This window comes from Crinia signifera, chromosome 1 (assembly GCF_055691185.1).
Source record: "Crinia signifera chromosome 1, ASM5569118v1, whole genome shotgun sequence".
In the NCBI taxonomy this organism is placed as follows: domain Eukaryota; kingdom Metazoa; phylum Chordata; class Amphibia; order Anura; family Myobatrachidae; genus Crinia; species Crinia signifera.
Genome location: NC_139217.1, coordinates 352024677 through 352042942, shown reverse-complemented (window position 1 = coordinate 352042942; position 18266 = coordinate 352024677). Strand labels below are relative to the sequence as shown.

At 42.5% G+C, this 18266-nt stretch overlaps 2 protein-coding genes across 5 annotated transcripts in view; both read right to left on the bottom strand.

The window, feature by feature from the left end:
• Positions 1–396: 396 nt before the first annotated feature.
• On the bottom strand, positions 397–3220 carry YWHAH (tyrosine 3-monooxygenase/tryptophan 5-monooxygenase activation protein eta). Its single transcript, XM_083147933.1, has 2 exons — positions 3012–3220; positions 397–1886 (listed from the first exon to the last, which is right to left on the bottom strand). Exons 1-2 carry the CDS (start codon positions 3096–3098, stop codon positions 1230–1232), a joined length of 744 nt encoding a protein of 247 aa, XP_083004059.1. The 5' UTR covers positions 3099–3220; the 3' UTR covers positions 397–1229.
• A 275-nt stretch (positions 3221–3495) lies between these two features.
• DEPDC5 (DEP domain containing 5, GATOR1 subcomplex subunit) overlaps positions 3496–18266 on the bottom strand; it is a 73914-nt gene continuing 59143 nt past the window's right edge. For 2 of the 4 annotated variants that reach the window (XM_083147897.1, XM_083147904.1), the window contains exons 29-43: positions 15261–15428; positions 14967–15186; positions 14757–14878; positions 14560–14659; positions 14319–14381; positions 11603–11733; positions 11451–11534; positions 9921–10053; positions 9713–9821; positions 8971–9201; positions 7818–7987; positions 7516–7687; positions 5817–5877; positions 5642–5724; positions 3496–4347 (exon numbers count right to left, since the gene is read on the bottom strand). In XM_083147897.1, coding sequence (XP_083004023.1) covers positions 4052–4347; positions 5642–5724; positions 5817–5877; positions 7516–7687; positions 7818–7987; positions 8971–9201; positions 9713–9821; positions 9921–10053; positions 11451–11534; positions 11603–11733; positions 14319–14381; positions 14560–14659; positions 14757–14878; positions 14967–15186; positions 15261–15428 — 2143 coding nt within the window. In that variant the 3' untranslated portion in view covers positions 3496–4051. The remainder of the gene's footprint in view (positions 4348–5641; positions 5725–5816; positions 5878–7515; positions 7688–7817; positions 7988–8970; positions 9202–9712; positions 9822–9920; positions 10054–11450; positions 11535–11602; positions 11734–14318; positions 14382–14559; positions 14660–14756; positions 14879–14966; positions 15187–15260; positions 15429–18266) is intronic. The other 2 variants (XM_083147914.1, XM_083147923.1) reach the window with 2 other exon arrangements.

Genomic DNA, 18266 nt, shown 5'->3' with positions numbered 1-18266 from the left:
CAAGTACCATAGTATCAATATGTAATAGGAGATTTTTACCTCAACTACATCCCTGCAATGTAGTGCTATGTTTATACCAATTCTAAATCATTCAGCTGAACGTCTTTTGTGTTCATATTTAGAATAGGGTGCAGTAAGCCATGATGGTAAAGTGATTTTAAAGATATAACTGTAGGCTTCAGATTTTAGATGTTGGGTTCTAATAACCAAAATCAATTTTGTGGAGGTAAATCACTGGGTTGAGGATTCCGACTCTTTTCTTGGTTCTTCACACCTGCTGTTTCTACCCAAAGAGACAGTATTACTGACATACAGCCCACACCTAGAAGATAAGGAACAAGAGATACTTTCATTGTAAGTCATTTCTATCAAAGAGACAAGAGGCTCGTGCGGATATAATATCCTCAAAGCAGCATTTATTTCATCCACGTAATTCCAACACATTTATATTGGGTGTCTGGCATTTTAGTGGCATCCATCATAACAGGCTAATACACACTGTGCAGATGCAGACAGCCCCGAGGGCTGGCTCACACAAGGCTTACAACCAAATAATGAGGCCCTTGAAAATTTACCAGAATTAAAATGATTAGAATAAAAAACAAAGCAAAAAACAAACAAAAACCTCAGATACATTTCGGGCATTCAAACTCATAAGAGGTGCAGAATTATCATGCCATAAGTTAAAAGGGCAAATATAAACTTCACAAAGCTCACATTTAAAAACGTCTATTGGTAAGCTAACAAAAACAGGTGGACCTCCATTCCCCATTATGGGATCTGCAGCCAATCACAGTATGGAGCTGTGTGGTGCCTCCTTCATGGGATGAAAGGAAGTGGGGAGTCAGTTACATGCACAGGGAATGCTGCACAAATGGAAACTAAAACCAGTTTCTTTACGAAATAAAACGGGACCACTTTGCATCGTTCCAGCCCGTACGTGCCCTATCGGTAAGGAGAGCGTGGGCGCCTCTCTGAAAACTGCAGCTTCCCTTTCCCCTGAACAATGCGTGGGCAACCCGAGAAACGGCTGATGCACCAACGCAATCCAGCAATGCCCAAGAGGACGCCACGAGAACCCGTCTCCCCGGGCACGCAGCAGTATGAGCAGTTGTGCCAATGATACGGATATGATAAGCACAGGGACATGTCAAGGGTAGCGATGAGGGGTGGCATGTGATGGAGGGGAGCGGGTAGGTAATGGGCTGTAGCAAGACGCAAAACCCTCTTTAATTGTTGCCTTCTCCGGTCTCTTCATCTTGTTGGTCACTTGTCCACAAGGTCAGGTTATCACGCAGGAGCTGCATGATGAGGGTGGAGTCCTTGTAGGAATCCTCGTTTAGCGTGTCCAGCTCAGCGATAGCATCATCAAAGGCCTGCTTGGCAAGGAGACAAGCCTGTTCAGGATTACCTTGTATCTCATAATAGAAGACTGAAAAATTGAGGGCCAGGCCCAGACGAATAGGGTGGGTAGGCTGCATGTGTTCCTTGCTGATCTCAAAGGCTTCCTTGTACGCAGCTTCAGAAGACTCGGTCACACTCCGCTTCCTATCACCTGAGCCCACTTCAGAGAGATAACGGTAGTAATCTCCCTTCATTTTCAGGTAGAAAACTTTACTCTCATACTGGAAGTCATTGCAATTCTTGATGAGGAACTTGTCAAGCAGGGACAGCACTTCACTACATACTCCCTCGAGTTCTGCCTCAATCTTCTCTCTATAGGCTTTCACCTTCTCCAGCTTCTTCTCATTACCGTCAGCCAGGGTCTTCTGCTCAATGCTGCTGATCACTCGCCATGAAGATCTTCGTGCACCCACTACATTCTTGTAGGCTACAGAAAGCAAGTTCCGGTCTTCGTTAGATAACGGCTCATTAAGTTCTGTAACCTGCATAGCACAAGGGTGACATGTTCAGCTCTTACTGTACTGATAAAAAATACAATGTGTTAGACCAGCAACTCTGTCAATCACCTTCTAATGTGATGTCATACATAACTGATGCGTAAAGACATAAAGCACAGTTCCAAGTTTGAGTCACCCTATACTGTAAGTAGGCACACCCCAAGCCTAACATACACATGTACACAAAAGATAATGACCATACCATGCAGCACACAGGCACACTCACCCCAGGCAAGGCAGACAGTCCATCAAATGGCAATGTACAGACAGACACATGTGCCCAATGCATTAGTGCACTCCTAGCATTTCCATATTTGCACTCACATTAAGCACTACTCCATAACCAGGAGGAAACACTCACCCCTGGTATCATCTCACAATCATATACATACTTGGTCCAGGAGCCACATCACAGGCACATACCTACTCCCGTTGCCAACTAAAACTCCATCCAAGAACACAGTGACTCCACCCCACAGCTCGGGATTCTCTAATCTAAAGCCAGACAACCACCACAGCATGCACAATACTGCAACCTATTCCTGTACAAAATATATATAGTATATAACATTCAAAAGATGCTGCCTGTTTATAAAGTCCATATGTCAAACATAGTTAAGGTGCAACCATCTCTTACTGCAAATAAATGCTACCCGAGCTGTCAAAGATTATGTGAATAAAATATTGATATGACCACTAGGACTGTGATTGATCATCTGCTGTGTCACTTGTTCAACATTGTACAATTCCTGGCAGCTGCTAGATCCTCCATATTGCAGGCTCTCTCCCACACTTACTGTACAAGGCAGAAATGGACATTTATCCTGCTGGAATATCTTCTCTCATTTAATGTTGTATAATGAATAACGCTGCAAATACTGGTTATAAGAGCACGGCTTCATGATCAGCTCAACTGCTATCATTTTCTTCTTAATGAAGAACATATCAGGGAGGGTCTGCTGCTTTAGAAAGTCCCCAGCCATAGATCTATAGTGGCTGGAATGTGAGAACAGCAGAACCCAGACACATCTATACATACTGCTGTACACGATGCTGTCAGCATGCCATATACTCTTCTTCCTCATCTGCTATATGCATAAATTCACTCACCGATCTCATCGCTGCCGCCATATCCTCATATCGCTCAGCCTGTTCTGCCAAACGGGCTCTCTGGAGCAGCTGCTCCCGGTCCGCCATGCCGTCTGGATGAAGTGCCGGTGATGGGTTCTGCTCTCGGTCAGCTTGGCTGCACTGCTCCCGGTTCTGCTACTCGCGGCGCTGCAGCCCGGGACGCACTATGGGTGGGCGGGGCAGGTGGGCGTGTCTTACATGAATATTTCTAGGTGACGTCACGAGCTATTTATAGCCCGAGACAGGAGCATGCGCAGTGCGATTGCTGCAATGCACAGCAAAGAGGTGGGGAGCTGTCACACAGAGGGAGGGGCTGCTGATGGAAGGGGACCAGACTTGGGGTCGGCGAACATAACACATGGCATTTTTTTCTTTCTTTTTTTTTTGCAGACAGACAGCTACTGGCTTACACACTGCCCTTTCTGTACACTTATTTTACTATTAATAAGTCACGACATGAAAGTTGTACATGATGATCAATTTATTTGAGAGAATGCAATGGACAGCTTCTGTGACCTTACCCAAAAGAAAAGGTCAACTTTCACATTTTGTTTCCTGTTTAGCGTACTGCAGTATAGTATTTTACTATGTTGGAGAAGCCTAAACAACCTGCAGATTTATGTATGTTTGGCAGCTCAATACAAATTTGATCATCCTGTGCTCGGGAATTAAGAGCCTGATTCTTTGGGAAATCTCCGTTATTCCCCATAGGGGATCTGGCTGAGGCATTAGGGACTGATTCGATTTATATGAGGTGGAAGTTGCAAATGGCAATCTCAAGACAATGTTCAATGCAGGCAGAAAGCCTCACAGAGGTCAATTGAACTGCCTTATAGTTAGGGTTATTATTTACAAAATGTATTCTACTCTTAACTAAGATTCTGGTTTTCTTCCAAAGAGGAAAAATCTATAAAAATAACATTTCTACATTCTTTCCCTAACCTAAAATTTAGCAAGCAATCAATTAAATTAGCAACTGACTCAAGCTATAAAAACCGAAGTGAAGGCAAAGCGTAAACTCAGGGTTCACTCATATTCATTTTCTCCAAGCAGCTGGCCCAAAAGAGAGCAAGTCTATTTTCCCGGTTTGCACAAAAGTCTGTAAAGTCCTTTAGCAGCCGGTCTGCAAAGCGTTCATCTCCTGTGCCGCTTGACCGCCAGGTTTTGGTCAGCATAGTATTATAGGCCCAGTTATAACCGATCTTTTCTTCACCAAACAGGCTTTGAGTGGATGAGCTTGTGGAGTTTCTCCTCCGTCTCTGTTGGCCTGAAGTATACTTCCTTCTGGAATAAGGGAGCTGTAAGAATACAGTACCTGAAATCAGAATGAAATGAAATAGTCAGTCTGGAAAAAAATCTAAAACAAAACATTAAAGAAAAAAAAATGAAAAAATATCTATTTGTTAAGCGTCGATGTAGGTTGCAACACCTGCACCCAATTATTTTGTCTCGTAAGGAATTTACACACATCACTCTGAACTGTCCCTATACCATGAAAAAGATCGGAGAGGGGATAAGGTCACTAGGTCAACACTATGAATGTTGACATACATTAGGTCGACCGTGGTATAGGTTGAGACATGAAATAGGATGACATGGCTAAGGATGAAGTGGTCAGAAGGTCGACACAAAAGTATTCGGTCGACAATAGGAAGTTGGACAGTCAAAAGGTGGACATGAGTTTTTCACATTCACTAGGGCATGGAGGGAGAATATAATAGTGTGCCGAGCTGGGCACTGTGCCCAAAGCATGGTGAGCGCAGAGAGCCATGCAAGGGGACGTGGAACACTGATACTGTGTCCATGAGACTAACGGCATATGTTGGTGTCTATGTTGACATAGACACCAAAAACACGTGTCAACCTTTTGAGTGCTGACCAGGTCAACCTTCAGCTTGTGTCGACCTTCTGCTAATGTCGACCATTTTTAGGTGTCGACCTAGTCACTGTCGACCATTGGTGGTCGAAACCCTATACCAGGCATGTCCAAACTATGGCCCTTCAGCTGTTGTGAAACTACACATCCCATCATGCCTTGCCACAGTTTTGCTATTAGGGAATGCTAAAACTATGCCAAAGCGTGCTGGTATGTGTAGTTCTACAACAGCTGGAGGGCCACAGTTTGAACATGCCTGCCCTATACCATAACCACTGCATGCATTCCCAACTTCAGTCCCCAAGGCACACTATCTGTCCTGGTTTTAGTGCGATCCATGCGTAATGACAGGCAACTGGTTTTGATTTAACTATCCTGAAGCCTGGATATCACTAAAACATGCTCGGTTAGTTCTCCTTATGGACCAAAATTGGAAATGCCTGGTCTAACGTATGGCCAGCTCTATCCACATGAACTCCTAGCTGTTATCGCTGCTACAGGTGCCGCTGCCAAGTGATTAAACAAATGATATTATTAGTTTTGTAAATAATTGTCTGCTTTTTACCTATTATTTAATTAAGAAAAAAGCTTTCAGAGTATTTTTTATGAGCCAGTGGTAAAATCAGTTTTGATTACACAGTATGAAATAAAAATGTGAGAGCAGCAGTGAATATTTTATAGCTACTGTGTACAAAACAGAGGAGCAGTTATTAGCCAATGCATCTTTATTTACCTGTCACGTGTATATACTGTGGTTTATTCTCTGATGGAAAGTTGAATGCAGATGCGGAATATTTATCCTGGATGAAGCCGAATCTACAGAAGGGGACAATGTGACAGGGAATCAAGGTGGGAAAAAAAAAAAACGGATGAACGATAATGATAAGCTACTGAGAAAAGAATATTACCGAGACGCAATCACTTCCTGGAACAGGTGCATTCGTTCCCAATAGGTCTCCGGTTCAAAACCTAAAACAGGAGCAAAGGATTGCTGTAAAACGCCTCCATGTATCCTTCAGTAATGGACAGCTTTATGCTTCCTCCTCATCCTATAAACCAACTCTTTCATCAGTTAGTACTTCAAAGAAGACATTGATTTCTTTGGTGAGCCATAGCAGTAGAGCACTCAATATTTTAGCCTTTTGTTTTATTCAGGAGAGCATTATGTGTAATTTACAGCAAACCCCCTATTTGCGTATGTGTGTGTGCCAACTGTCCCTATTGTGTATTCCATGGTCCAGTCTGCACCACCACCGTAACTCATTTCAATTTTCAGCAATTGAACAAAAGAACTAGATTAGTAATTAAATAGTATAGAATTAATTGTTTTTAGGGAAATGAACAAACCGATGACTGAAAGTTAGTTTGCCCATCTTTGTTGATGGAAGGATAGAATAATCAAGTAGAACATGCGCATAAACCTCATGTGCAGCTACAGGTAGATTTTTTTATTCAAATTGGGAGACCAAATAAATGATAATGCAATTCATTTTAAAATATGGCATTGTATTTAATACATTGCACTCACAAGTAAAGACAATATAAACAGCTCAAGGCAATAACTGCTCACACGTCCAAAACGTCCTGAGAAGGAAAAGGGTCACTGCACAATCCGGACAGGCAGAGGTCCGGTGAGCAGCGATTGCCTTGGGCTTTGATGTTTTATGCTGTTTATATTGTCTTTACTTGTGAGTGCAATTTATTAAATACAATGCCCTGTTTGTTTATTTGGTCTCCCGATTTAAAAAAAAGGGGAGATCATTCTCTCCAGATCCTTAGTGCAGGATATTATTGATTTGTTATCGTTGGAGTCTTACTAATAAAAGGGACAGTACCATTTATTACTAGTACCAATTCTGTGTGAAGCACATTTGTTGTTATCTTACATGGTCACCTCGTAAGCGCAGTGGTGTAGTTTTGCTTTTTACTTCTATACTGCTTTGTTGAATGGGCACACTGCAACTCTGAGGCCCAAAGTGTTTATAAAATCTATATGGAACATCCTTTCATAGAGTTCAGTTGCAGAGCTATGGACAGTCTGTTAACCCATTCACTGGTGTTTTTTTTTTAGGGAGCGCTCCCAACAGGTCAGGATTTTTTTTACGGAGAGCGCTCCCTACCCCCCCCCCCCCTCCCCCACTGTGTCTCCTGGGGCAGGGCAGCTCTGCTCTGCACTATATCAGCCGCTACCTCGCCCTGCTCCCAGCAACATGGGTGTGCGACGTGACATTAGCAAGGTCATGCCACACACAGTCAGGAGGAGGGAGCTGGGCAGTGGCTGAAGCTGAGCTCATCGCTAGCTCAGTTCAGCACAGCGGTGCTGCACGGCGCCAAGGAGAGGGGGGACGGTGGCAATCCCGGAAATGTTCCGGGAATTCCAGTGTTACCACTGAAGCACAGCCCGGAAAATTTACGGGATTGCCAGTAAAGCGGTTAAGACTCCACTGTTAAGAACTGGGGTTATGGGAAGTGAGCCCAGCGGGATACATATCTAATAAGCAACAATCCCAATAAAGTTGTAGAGGATATTTCATGTGGGTGACCATTGATATTTTTGACACTGTGACTTCATAATGCCTTAAAAAAACCAACATTTTCACTACGCACCCTCAAACAGATGATCGCTTTCAGCCTTTATCAAGCAGGTAATGTTGAGCGGAATGAAGAGCTGAGCACGCAGTGGGTCTCCATACAGGTAACTTGGCAAAGCAAATGGACCCTCCAGAACAGGTACGAGAAGGAAGCCACAGGAGGTGGCCTTTCTGTGCCAACCCTGAACCTACAGGGGAAGCAGTAACAGATGGAGAAAGAAGTGTATGTGAAATAATGTGTATGATCGGAATATTAATGATAAATGGAATAATATAACAAGGGCCATGATTCCTATAGAGACCACAAGACATGCTCACCATCTCAAACAGCACAGCAGCCGTCACAGCCATCCAGTGTAGCTTGACCTCAAATGCAGCCGTTAGAGAAAAGTTTCCATGATAATAACAACTGCACCACTCCAGTCGGTCAGTGCGGTTGTTAACATCCACGTCCAGGGTAACTGTTCTCTGCTCTGGGACAGTGGCAGCTTAAAAGAGTAAGGGCAAATAAGAAATAGAAAAGGACACTTGGAAAAAAGAGAAGGTGGCAGTTGAAAATGATTAGGAGACATAATAAAAACATGAAATGATTGGACACAATAAAATGGAGAACGCAACATGCTGCGTATGTACTAAAGCATGCACTAATTCAAGCATAGGTGCACAATGGAAATCACCCAATAAATTATGGACCAATATCACAAACCTATCAGAGAATTGATATTAAATGACAGAAATGACACAAATATGTTCACATGATAGGATGTAGAAACCCCCAGGAAGTAAGTGGGTGAAATGTGTAACAGAGCTTGTTCCAGAGCTCCAGATAGATGCATTGCATGCAGGTTACGTGATACCCGGCAGCAGAGGAGCTGTTGGAGATGGGATTACAGCCAGTAAATCAAGAGAGGAACCAATGATGTCACATGGACACAGTAATGGTGTAGCCTTAAGCCTTGTTCTGCTGTACCTTTCCTTTGATAGAGCAGAAATGACACCATGTAGAAAATTGTTGATGAGGCATGACCAAGCATTAAGCCCGAGATATGGTAGGACAGAAGCAGCTATAGTCATCATCTCAGACACACAAAACAATTTGGTTACTGGACCCTTTTATGGAATGAGTCAATCAGAGCTAAAAACTAAATAAATCATATCACCAATACATTACAAAGAACACATGCCCATAAGCTTGGATATATCAATTTAGTAAATAAAAATTTCTATAATTGCTAAATGGTACCAACTGCTGATAGAAATATCGAGGCTGACCAAGTATTTATGGAAAAGGGATCATCTTTTTAGAACCTGTTACAAAAGCCACTGTATTTAAGATAAAATCATGGAAACTAATAATACATTGAGGCCCCTTATCTCCATGCAACAATATTTAGGTCATGGATGGTCCACGGGAGATCATTCTCTTAGACCTGGCACTCCATCAGCTCCTCTGCCCTCTGCGGGCAGCTACCTAGCAGCGCTGCGGCCTGGCTCCTTCCTCCGAAGCTGCGACTGAAAGAACTGTGCCTACTTGCATAAGAGGCGGGCCGACTGGGCAACCAAGGCAACAAAAATGGTGGTATTTCAGAGTGTAGCAGCTCCTCTTCCACTAGTGCAACCTCAAACCATTTCCGCTGAAAAGCTGTGAAGTCCTCCATTGCAGCAGAATGCCATGGGCTGGGTTGTGTCAGGGTTCCTGTTGCTGTTGGAGAAAAAAAATATTCATGACTTTTATTAAACAAAACTTCTGTACACAGGGCATGATTCAGAGGTGGACGCATTTAAAAATCAGATTTAAATCTGCGTATGCATCCCAATTGCTACCACCGGAGACACAGATGTGAATTGCATGGAGATCTGTGCAATTACGATAGCCCTTTCCGGTCTGTGACTGGAGCTTGGCTTTTGTCAGCATGCGTGCTGGTGTTAAGGACTCAGTTGGAAGACATAATTCTATTGGCACCAGTGGCCATATACAATCAAACAGTAAGAGCAACCATAGACTTTTATAATGTCCAATGCTGTGGCTGATGTCTGCTCAATGGTGCAACTATTTGAGCACCACAGTGGATTAGAGCCGCAGCTGGAGGGAGTCTAAGACCACAGTCACGAAAACAGGTACAACCTCATACAGAATCCAAATATATATATTTTTACTGTATCTCATGTATGCAGAAATGGTTCTTATTAAAAGGCACAACTGTTACTCTCACTTCTCTCAGGTTCCCTTTCAGGCGGAATCCTATATAAGTAAAATCCATAAATGAAGGTTCTAAGTGTTTCTCCGGAAGCATGAGTGATATATTGATCATCCAGCATCTTCTGCAAGGCACAAAAAAAGTTGAACATAAGATAAACATGGGGAGCCACGATATGCTTTTTATCTACATAGTTTCTAGAGAGGACAACCATGTTTCTTACCTGCATGATGTCCATGGCCATGACCTGAGTCTGCACCCAGCTTATGTTATTCACCAGCCAATGCACAACCTCAGCACTGATGAAGCAACATGGAGGAAGGCCCTTCTGTTCAGACAATAGTGGAATACCTGTACTGCATAAACAATATCAACATGTCAACTGACACACCGATTTCAACCTCAAACATTTTCCCCCTACAGTATTTCATACAACTTTTGTACAATATCTTCTAAAATGTCGGTAAAAAGGTGGTAAAGCAGCGCTGGGTTTAATGGAGATATAAAAAACATACACATGGATCTGTATATATATATATTATTTAATCATAATAACATAGAATAACAATACGAGCTTGCATTGGCAATTTAAAAACAGATAACACATATGGAATAAAAGTATCTTTTATAAATAGTAAGTCCAGATTCCTGGGGTTTGTCAGGTATAAAGGGGGCAAGTTAATATTTATATACACTGTAGTATCCATAAAGATAGTTTGTGCATTAGCACGATGAGTTAGTATCTCTTTAAGAATCTTGCAGTAGAGCGCAATATGTGATCAGGAAGTAGGAAGATACAGGAGAAGGACAAGGAGAAGGAGATCAAGCATGAGGGTTTGATGTTTATCTGTACTCATGCAAGTATTACTAAGAAATAAAATACCTAAGCTTCAGATTGCAAGACTCATTGAAATGAACAAAGGTATGTCAAGATACAACATACACCTCACCCTTGCTTAGGGCTGAAGAATTTTGTTGTGCAATGGTGCCTCTCGGATGCTAAAGGAGCAAGGCATATATAAAGTGCCGATAAGTGCAAAGTTCTGGTGAATAACCACCTTAGGGTGGAATATTTACCCTGTTCAATTGGCCAAGTCCATCTGGAATGATCTGTGTATTGGCAAGTTTCCCTCACGGGCAAGGCAACAGATATGGCATGGTTCACCATATGAAATGGCTTCGGCAAGGGCGTACCTACCATAGGTGCAAGGGGTGCAGCTGCTATGGGGCCCATAGCTGAAGGGGCCCATCTTGGCTGTCTAAGTATATGTTTTACATACATTTATCACCATCAGTTGCTAAATAGGGGCCCTTACAAACTTTTGCTATGGGGCCCACGATTATCTAGGTACGCCTCTGGGCTTCGGTACTGGTCCAGAACAATGTAGAAGCAGGCTCAATGCGTTTCAGTGTTGTCAACTAACACCTTCCTCAGGAAAACTTGCCAATACACAGATCATTTTTCTACAGAGGGTTTTCACACTACCCTCCTAAGCAGCAGCTTAGACGGCGCCCTAAGATACGGCATTCTACTTTTCTTTGTTTATCTTCTAAAATGTCCTATAAAACAATAGTGTTACAACAAGAAACCTAGTACTGTCACTTAGAATATCGTCACACACATAGAAAATAGAATATGGAGGCTTGCAGCACCTATGGCTAAGTCACATAATGATTCTTACTATGCAGTTTTAAAATACATGTCCCCCTCAATTCCATCAGTAAGAACTCCTTTTTATACTCTGGCACCTACGTTGGGTGTTTCATAGCCTCCACGATTTCACCTAGGCTGGCACTGGAAGGAAGATTGATTGGTCCAACAGACACCTGTGTCACACTAAGACAGATAAAGAGTTAAAAATGTATTTATTCAAAGTCACACAGAATACCACTAACTATAGTTACCTTGATTCAGATGAGGGAAGTGGCTGCTCTACTGAGTTCCCCCCTTGGCTAGGAGCTCTGTCTGTTGGAGCACAGTTTGTCAGAGCACTGTTCCCATCAGCGTAGGGGGAGACTCCCTGGTCAACAGAAATCTGTCGGAGGACACAATTTTCACTATTAGAATATGAACTGATCATGAAGACAGGCAACATATCACTTAAACAAAAAGTTAAAGGTATGCTCATGCACAACTACAACCATCAATCTGTAAATGCACAGGATGCACCCTTTATATATATATTAGAATATTTTACCCAAGAAATCACAAGCCAACAGCGCCTACTGCAGGACAATTACTGTAATCCAATGCACTTATATTACCTTTCAGTTCTCTTTCTTTAACCTACACTCCAGGACATTTTTTCAGAGACATTTACGATTTAATGTAAATGGTCAATGTTCACCACGTATGTACAGTATGTCCCATAGGAGTCCACTTTGTGCTGTATATTTAGCACTGCTTGTGCCGAACACACACATCAAAGGGTGATTCTAAGATACAGTATTCGCATTCCGACCACGTTAAGTGAGATGGTGTTAAAGGCATGATCGCTGAATTACCTTCTATTATGTTGTTTTTTTTAGGTATAACTAAATTCCAGAACATGGAGAGCTTTCTGACAAACTAGCAATACAATCCTCCATATAATGACATGGAGAGAGTTTTGTGACAGTGAAATCCAGTAAATCAGTATGGGTATGGATCATTGGATAGACAAGCATTATGTCGAGAAGCAATAGGTCAACACCACTAGGTCAATATGCATGAAGGTCGACATGACTGAATGTCGACATGGGTTAGGTCTACAGGGTCATGGACACTGAAAGATAGCGCCGCTGCGCTCGCCATGCGTCGGGCACGGTGCCTCGATACGCTCGGCACACTATTTTATTCTCCCACCACGCCCTAGTACATGGTAGGGCATCTAATGCCGCTATCGGCACATGTTGGCTCAAATAATAGTGAAAAACCCCATGTCGACCTTTTGACTTTCGACCTTCCCCATGTCGACATAATGCTTGTGTCAACCTAACCCAGGTCGACCTTTAGTCGTGCCGACCTTCAAGCTTTTAAACCTGATGCTTGTAGACATAGTGACCATATCCCATCAGTATTCAGTGAAAAAAACCTGGAGATAGCATTGTGACTAAACTTCAGAACTAGTAAGATGTACTTAAAGATTTATTATGGAGAGACACAGGCGTATTTAAATTGGGAAACGGCTGAGTGGGGCATACGGCCTCTCATACCACACACCTGCATCCAAAATATACTTACCGTGTGCCAGCCAGTGGTCATTCCTCCGCATTGCCACCATATTACCAGTGACAAGACTGTGGCACTGTGCAAGGACCTATGCTCTCTTGTGCTCATTTACCATCTTTCCCAAACACTAGGAAGATGGTGCCGGAGGGAGTCAGGTAGGTTGAGGGGCTATAAGGGGCAGGGGGTCCTATGGCATGAAGCTCAGAGGACAGGGCCTGCAGCACACAGGTCCCCTCGGGTGTGAATATACCCCTATTGTGGTGGTGACATGACATTTGAGCCCAAAATGTAGTACTCAGTCTGTATCTTGAAGAGTATTGTGACAGAAGATGTCATTTAATAAATGAAAACTCAGTCTATTAACACGGAGTATTATTACTAAACATTTGAGTTATTATATATATATATATTATATAATGCACAATCAGGTCAATGTAAACTGTGAAGACATTAGAACTAGCAAGCCTGTATACATTAACATATATAAATCAAGTGGTTGAGAAAATACCTCACTGCCCTTGTGGCCTGACATAATCAGGCAGAGCAATATCTAATGCTCCTCAGCTAGACTCTCAGTGTCGGGCATACCTTCTGTGGCCACTGGTCATCTTGGATCCAGACCTTTAAATGAGTGGTAACTCCTCTGTAAGTGATCTGATTGCTGATTTCACCCTATATTCTAGATTCTATAGGTCATGGCAGGATATAGATGTTGGTGTAATGGGGGGATAGGACCTCTACTAACCCAGTCTCAATTGCCTGGTAATATTAACCGCAGTACACAGAGCTGGGAAAAAGCCTTTACAATTTTAGTTGCCATTCATCAATAATGTCCACAGATCTACTGGTAGGTTTCTGATGAAATTAACCCTGGCATTTGTGGTAGTAAATATAGATATGCTCCACAGTACTGCAACAAATGAAGATGTTTAAATATTTTCTCTAAACACTGCCTAATATAGAGGTGTCATATAAGGAACCGTTAATAAATTTATTTATTGTGGTTTTATTTTCTCAATAAAATCTGGTTTTTAGGATAACTTTGCATTGTGGATAAACAATCTATATGACATTTATTAGCATGCAAGGAACTAGTGTCACATACCAGGTCATTTGTGTGTAGACAACACTTAGGAACACGGCATGCAAAAATGTATTGTGCAGACATACACTGTTATTAACTGGTTGAAATACATATTGTGGACATGCTATTGTACAGACACATGTAAGATACAATGAGCTATATATACAGTATATTATACTGTATTCTGTATAAATACATAGAGTTAGTGGCAGGCATTACACTTCCAAGTGCATAGATAAGATCATTAGATACATTTCCTAAGCATCACATTTACAAGTCCATGCAAAAGCTTGTGCTACCAATTATCTGCTCATTCAGACACTGACCTGAGGGGTGAACGATGGTGCTGTACGTGGACTGCGAACAAAATCCATAAAGAAGGCCCCGTCCTGAGAGGGAAGCGATAGTGCAGACACAGGCATGAAGACAGTCAGAGAGAGACTGAACACCACACGTTTGAAGGACACAGGGTTTTGGAGAACAGTATGACCAGAAAGAAGTTCCCAAGCACTGGCACAAGGCAAACCAATCTCTAGTTATATATAACCGCTACACTTTACTCCTCACCTTTCTAGGACTGTCCACATAGGTTGGAGTGACGGCTGGGTCTGCAGACTGACATGGCACTTTACCGGCATGCACAAAAGGTTGCTGTTCTCCCAAGCCCCTGAAAATACATTTTAGAATTTGTTTTCAGTCACCTCCATCACAATTTGTGGAGTAGAAAAGTTATTACTTAGGACCTGAGAGATGGACATTCTTACTTCTGATTTGCTTCCATCTCCAGCAGAGCTGAGAGTGCAGAGGTTCCTTTCTTTCCTAATGGAGGTCCAGGGGGTTCTGGTAGGTGAGAGGGGAGCTGTAGTCCTTTCATACCTGCTCCTTTCTAGGAATACATAAAGAAAAATAGCATTTCCATCATATCCTAATCATATAATACTGCACAAATCCCATAAGCGGGAAGTATTTAATACCCGAATCATGCGGTCTGATCTGTGACGTCTACGAATGCGGTTCAGCCCCTCCACAAATCGCAAGAAGCCATCCAAAAGCTGCGCTTCCTCTTGCTCAGATCTGGGACGATCTCCGTACAAGTCACAGTGTTGCTCCCCCTCAGTGATACGCTTGGTTGGTCCAACGCAAGAGGGGAGGAGGAGGAATCGAGTGCGCCAAAACTTCAAGGACTCAATCAGACTGAATAAAATACAATTATTAGACAAAGGTTTACTACAGACAATATAAAGTGTGGATTCATATGTATGACCTGCCTAAAGTCTTCAGAGCCAGCAGAGCAGATGTACTGATCCAAATAGTTCCACTTGTAGTCCTCCAGACGCTCGTGGGAGAATTCTACCCAGCTAGACACAAAATCACAGTCCGAGTGTGAGGGACACAAGTTGTAGGTGTAACTGATCTGGGCTGATTCACATGGATACCTGGGAAGTGAGACAAAAAAATACATTTGCTATTCAGAGAATACAAAACCTTTTATAGCTGTGGTTTGCAGTTTTTAAACAATTATGTTTACTGCAATATAAACCCAAAAAGTATAATAATTTGGGGAAACCCTTATATAGACCATTGCTCCCCTTTATGGATCAATTTGAATTTCCCTGAATTATATAAATTGGAGGATGGCTCGAGATGGTCTTCTTTTGAGGTGTCTGCCATAGAACAACTATATAAAGATGGAGTCCTTCATACTTTTCAATATCTATCCTCCACATTTAACATTCCGGGTTGTAATTTTCACTGGTACTTACAGCTTAGCTTTTCTCCATGCTAAATGGGTGGTGGATTAGGGTGAAATAGATGATGAGGACTGAGATTGTATCTTGAGCTCCCCATAGTTGCCACTTCATATGCTAGATTTCAGCAGATACAACTGTATATTTTGCACAGGATCTACTGGTCTTGTAGACTATGTAGTATTGGTAAATTATCTTCTGATGTATGCCCTAAATGCTCTACAGCTGATCCCAGAAGCTGCTGACTTCTGGCATCTACTCTGGTGGTGCCCTCTGGTTTACCCCGATTGGGAGGAAGTGACTAAAAGTATACGGGATGCTGGTATACAAATTCCACTAATGAATCCCCGGATTTGATCGTTTGGTTTGGAACTCCAGGAGTCGCTCTCCTCCTACACATGTTTGTATGTCACAACCTCCTAACCTTGTCTCTGGTATGTATTGCCTGAACTTGGATGGCTGGAGAGCCCTGTCATTTGATGCTTGGGCAGCATTAGTCAATTCTAGTCTTTCCTATGAAAGATTTATGTATGCAAAGCGTAAATGCGCAGCAAAATATGATGGGGTTTGGGGACTATGGCAGGCCTCTCGATATGCTCTTGAACATAGTAGCTAGGATAAATTCATCCTAATTATATGTCTGGCTATTGTCACAGGGTTCTTTACATGTCTTGGGCTGCCTCCGTTTATTATTATATTTCACTGTATATGTTGTGCTCATTGTTGTATTATATATTTGCTGATTTTACTTCTACAGACATTCCTCACTTAACGACCAGGTTCCGTTCCTACGACCAGGTCGTTAAGTGAATTGGTTGTTAAACAAGCATATATAAAACCCCTTAAGACTTCTGAGACGCTGGTCGCTAAACAAGCAGGGCAGGTTGTAACTGCGAGAGGGGAGGCGGGCAGGTCGTAAATCAGAGCAGGCAGGGTCGTAAGTCCGAGGAGTCACAGCACGGACGCTAAACGAAGGCCCAGGTCGTAAGTCCGGGTGGTCGGTAAACAGGTAGGTCGTTAAGTGAGGAATGTCTGTATCCTACTTCGAAAGGATTATTTTCTGTGATATTAGATTTATATAATGTTAGGCACACTATTTTGTTTTTATTTGTACACGGTCTTTTTCTTGTTTTTGTTTTGTTTTCTAATTATGTTTTAGATCTGTAATCTGTTAAAACAATAAAATATACCGTACTTGATTTAAAAAACATGTATAATTTAAGTTTTTGGACTTGCAGAACATGAAATGATTATTGGGTTCTCAGACCTGATCGCTTCTCTGCTAATTTGCAGAGCCCTGCCATGCCCAGCTCTGCCAGCTGCTGCCCTGCCAGAGTGAAATCCGGCCCTATGTAAGGCTGCAAAAGGCTTGCTAAATATCACAGATCAGCGATTAGCTGTAATTGTATTTGCAACTCACTCGCCATCTACTGATTTTCCAGTATGTGCAGTCTGTGCCTAGCCCAGGACCTACTCGGCAGTTTAATAGAATCAAGCTGATAAGGGCCGGAGCTGAAATCACGCACCCTCCCTGAAAATGCCTGGGCACACCTGAATTTTTCCCGACACTCCCAAAAAATGTCAGATGACACCCACAAAATGCCAGCTTCCTGTCAATCAACATGCAAACAGCTTGGGATCAAAAAAGACGCTGGATTTTATTGCTGGATGGCCTTGTGCATGCGCGCTACAATCTGTACGCATGCACAGTCATTTCACAAACGGCCAGCCTGCAAAGTCGCGGCCCAGAGATCCGGTCTGAATAACTCCCTTAGTCCATGGGTGAACACTAGATTCCATGGTGTTGTGAGGTAAAGAAAAGGAACTTGGTCATCTTAAATGAGGATAAGGTCACTAGGTTAACCCTATTTAGGTTGACATGCATTAAGTCGATTACTGAAGGTTGACACAGCTAAGGCCGACAGAGTTGGAAGGTCAACACAAGCATTAGGTCGACAACAGGAAGGTCGACAGTCAAAAAGTTGACATGTTTTTCACGTTTATTTAAGCTGACATATGCCTACCATCCACTACGGCATGGTGGGAGAATAAAATAGTGTGCCGAGCGCAACAAGGCATCATACCCAAAGCATGGCAATAGCAGCAAGCCAGGCGAGGGGACGGGGTATACTTTGACGGTGTCCATGTCGATATTCAGGACAAAAAAAGTAGAAAAACTCATGTTGACATTTTGACCTAATGCTTGTGTCGACCTTCCAACCCTGTCAACTTGAGCCATGTCAACCTATTTTAGATGCTGACCTTCAGTGGGCGTCCCAATGACCCATACCCCTTTAAATCTTAGAGCTCAAACCCTACATCTTGATGTGTCTGCTGGGGTGTTCAGTATATATTCAGTATATATTTCTTGAAAAGACCCAAGGACATAACCAATGGTACAAACAAGAGGGAAGAGAGAACAATGTCCACAAGCTTAGTACCGACAACAGAAAGAATAAAAACCAAAGACGGTAATGGAGGAACTGTGCAATGTTCCCCAATGGACTGTCAGAAAAAGATTTAACT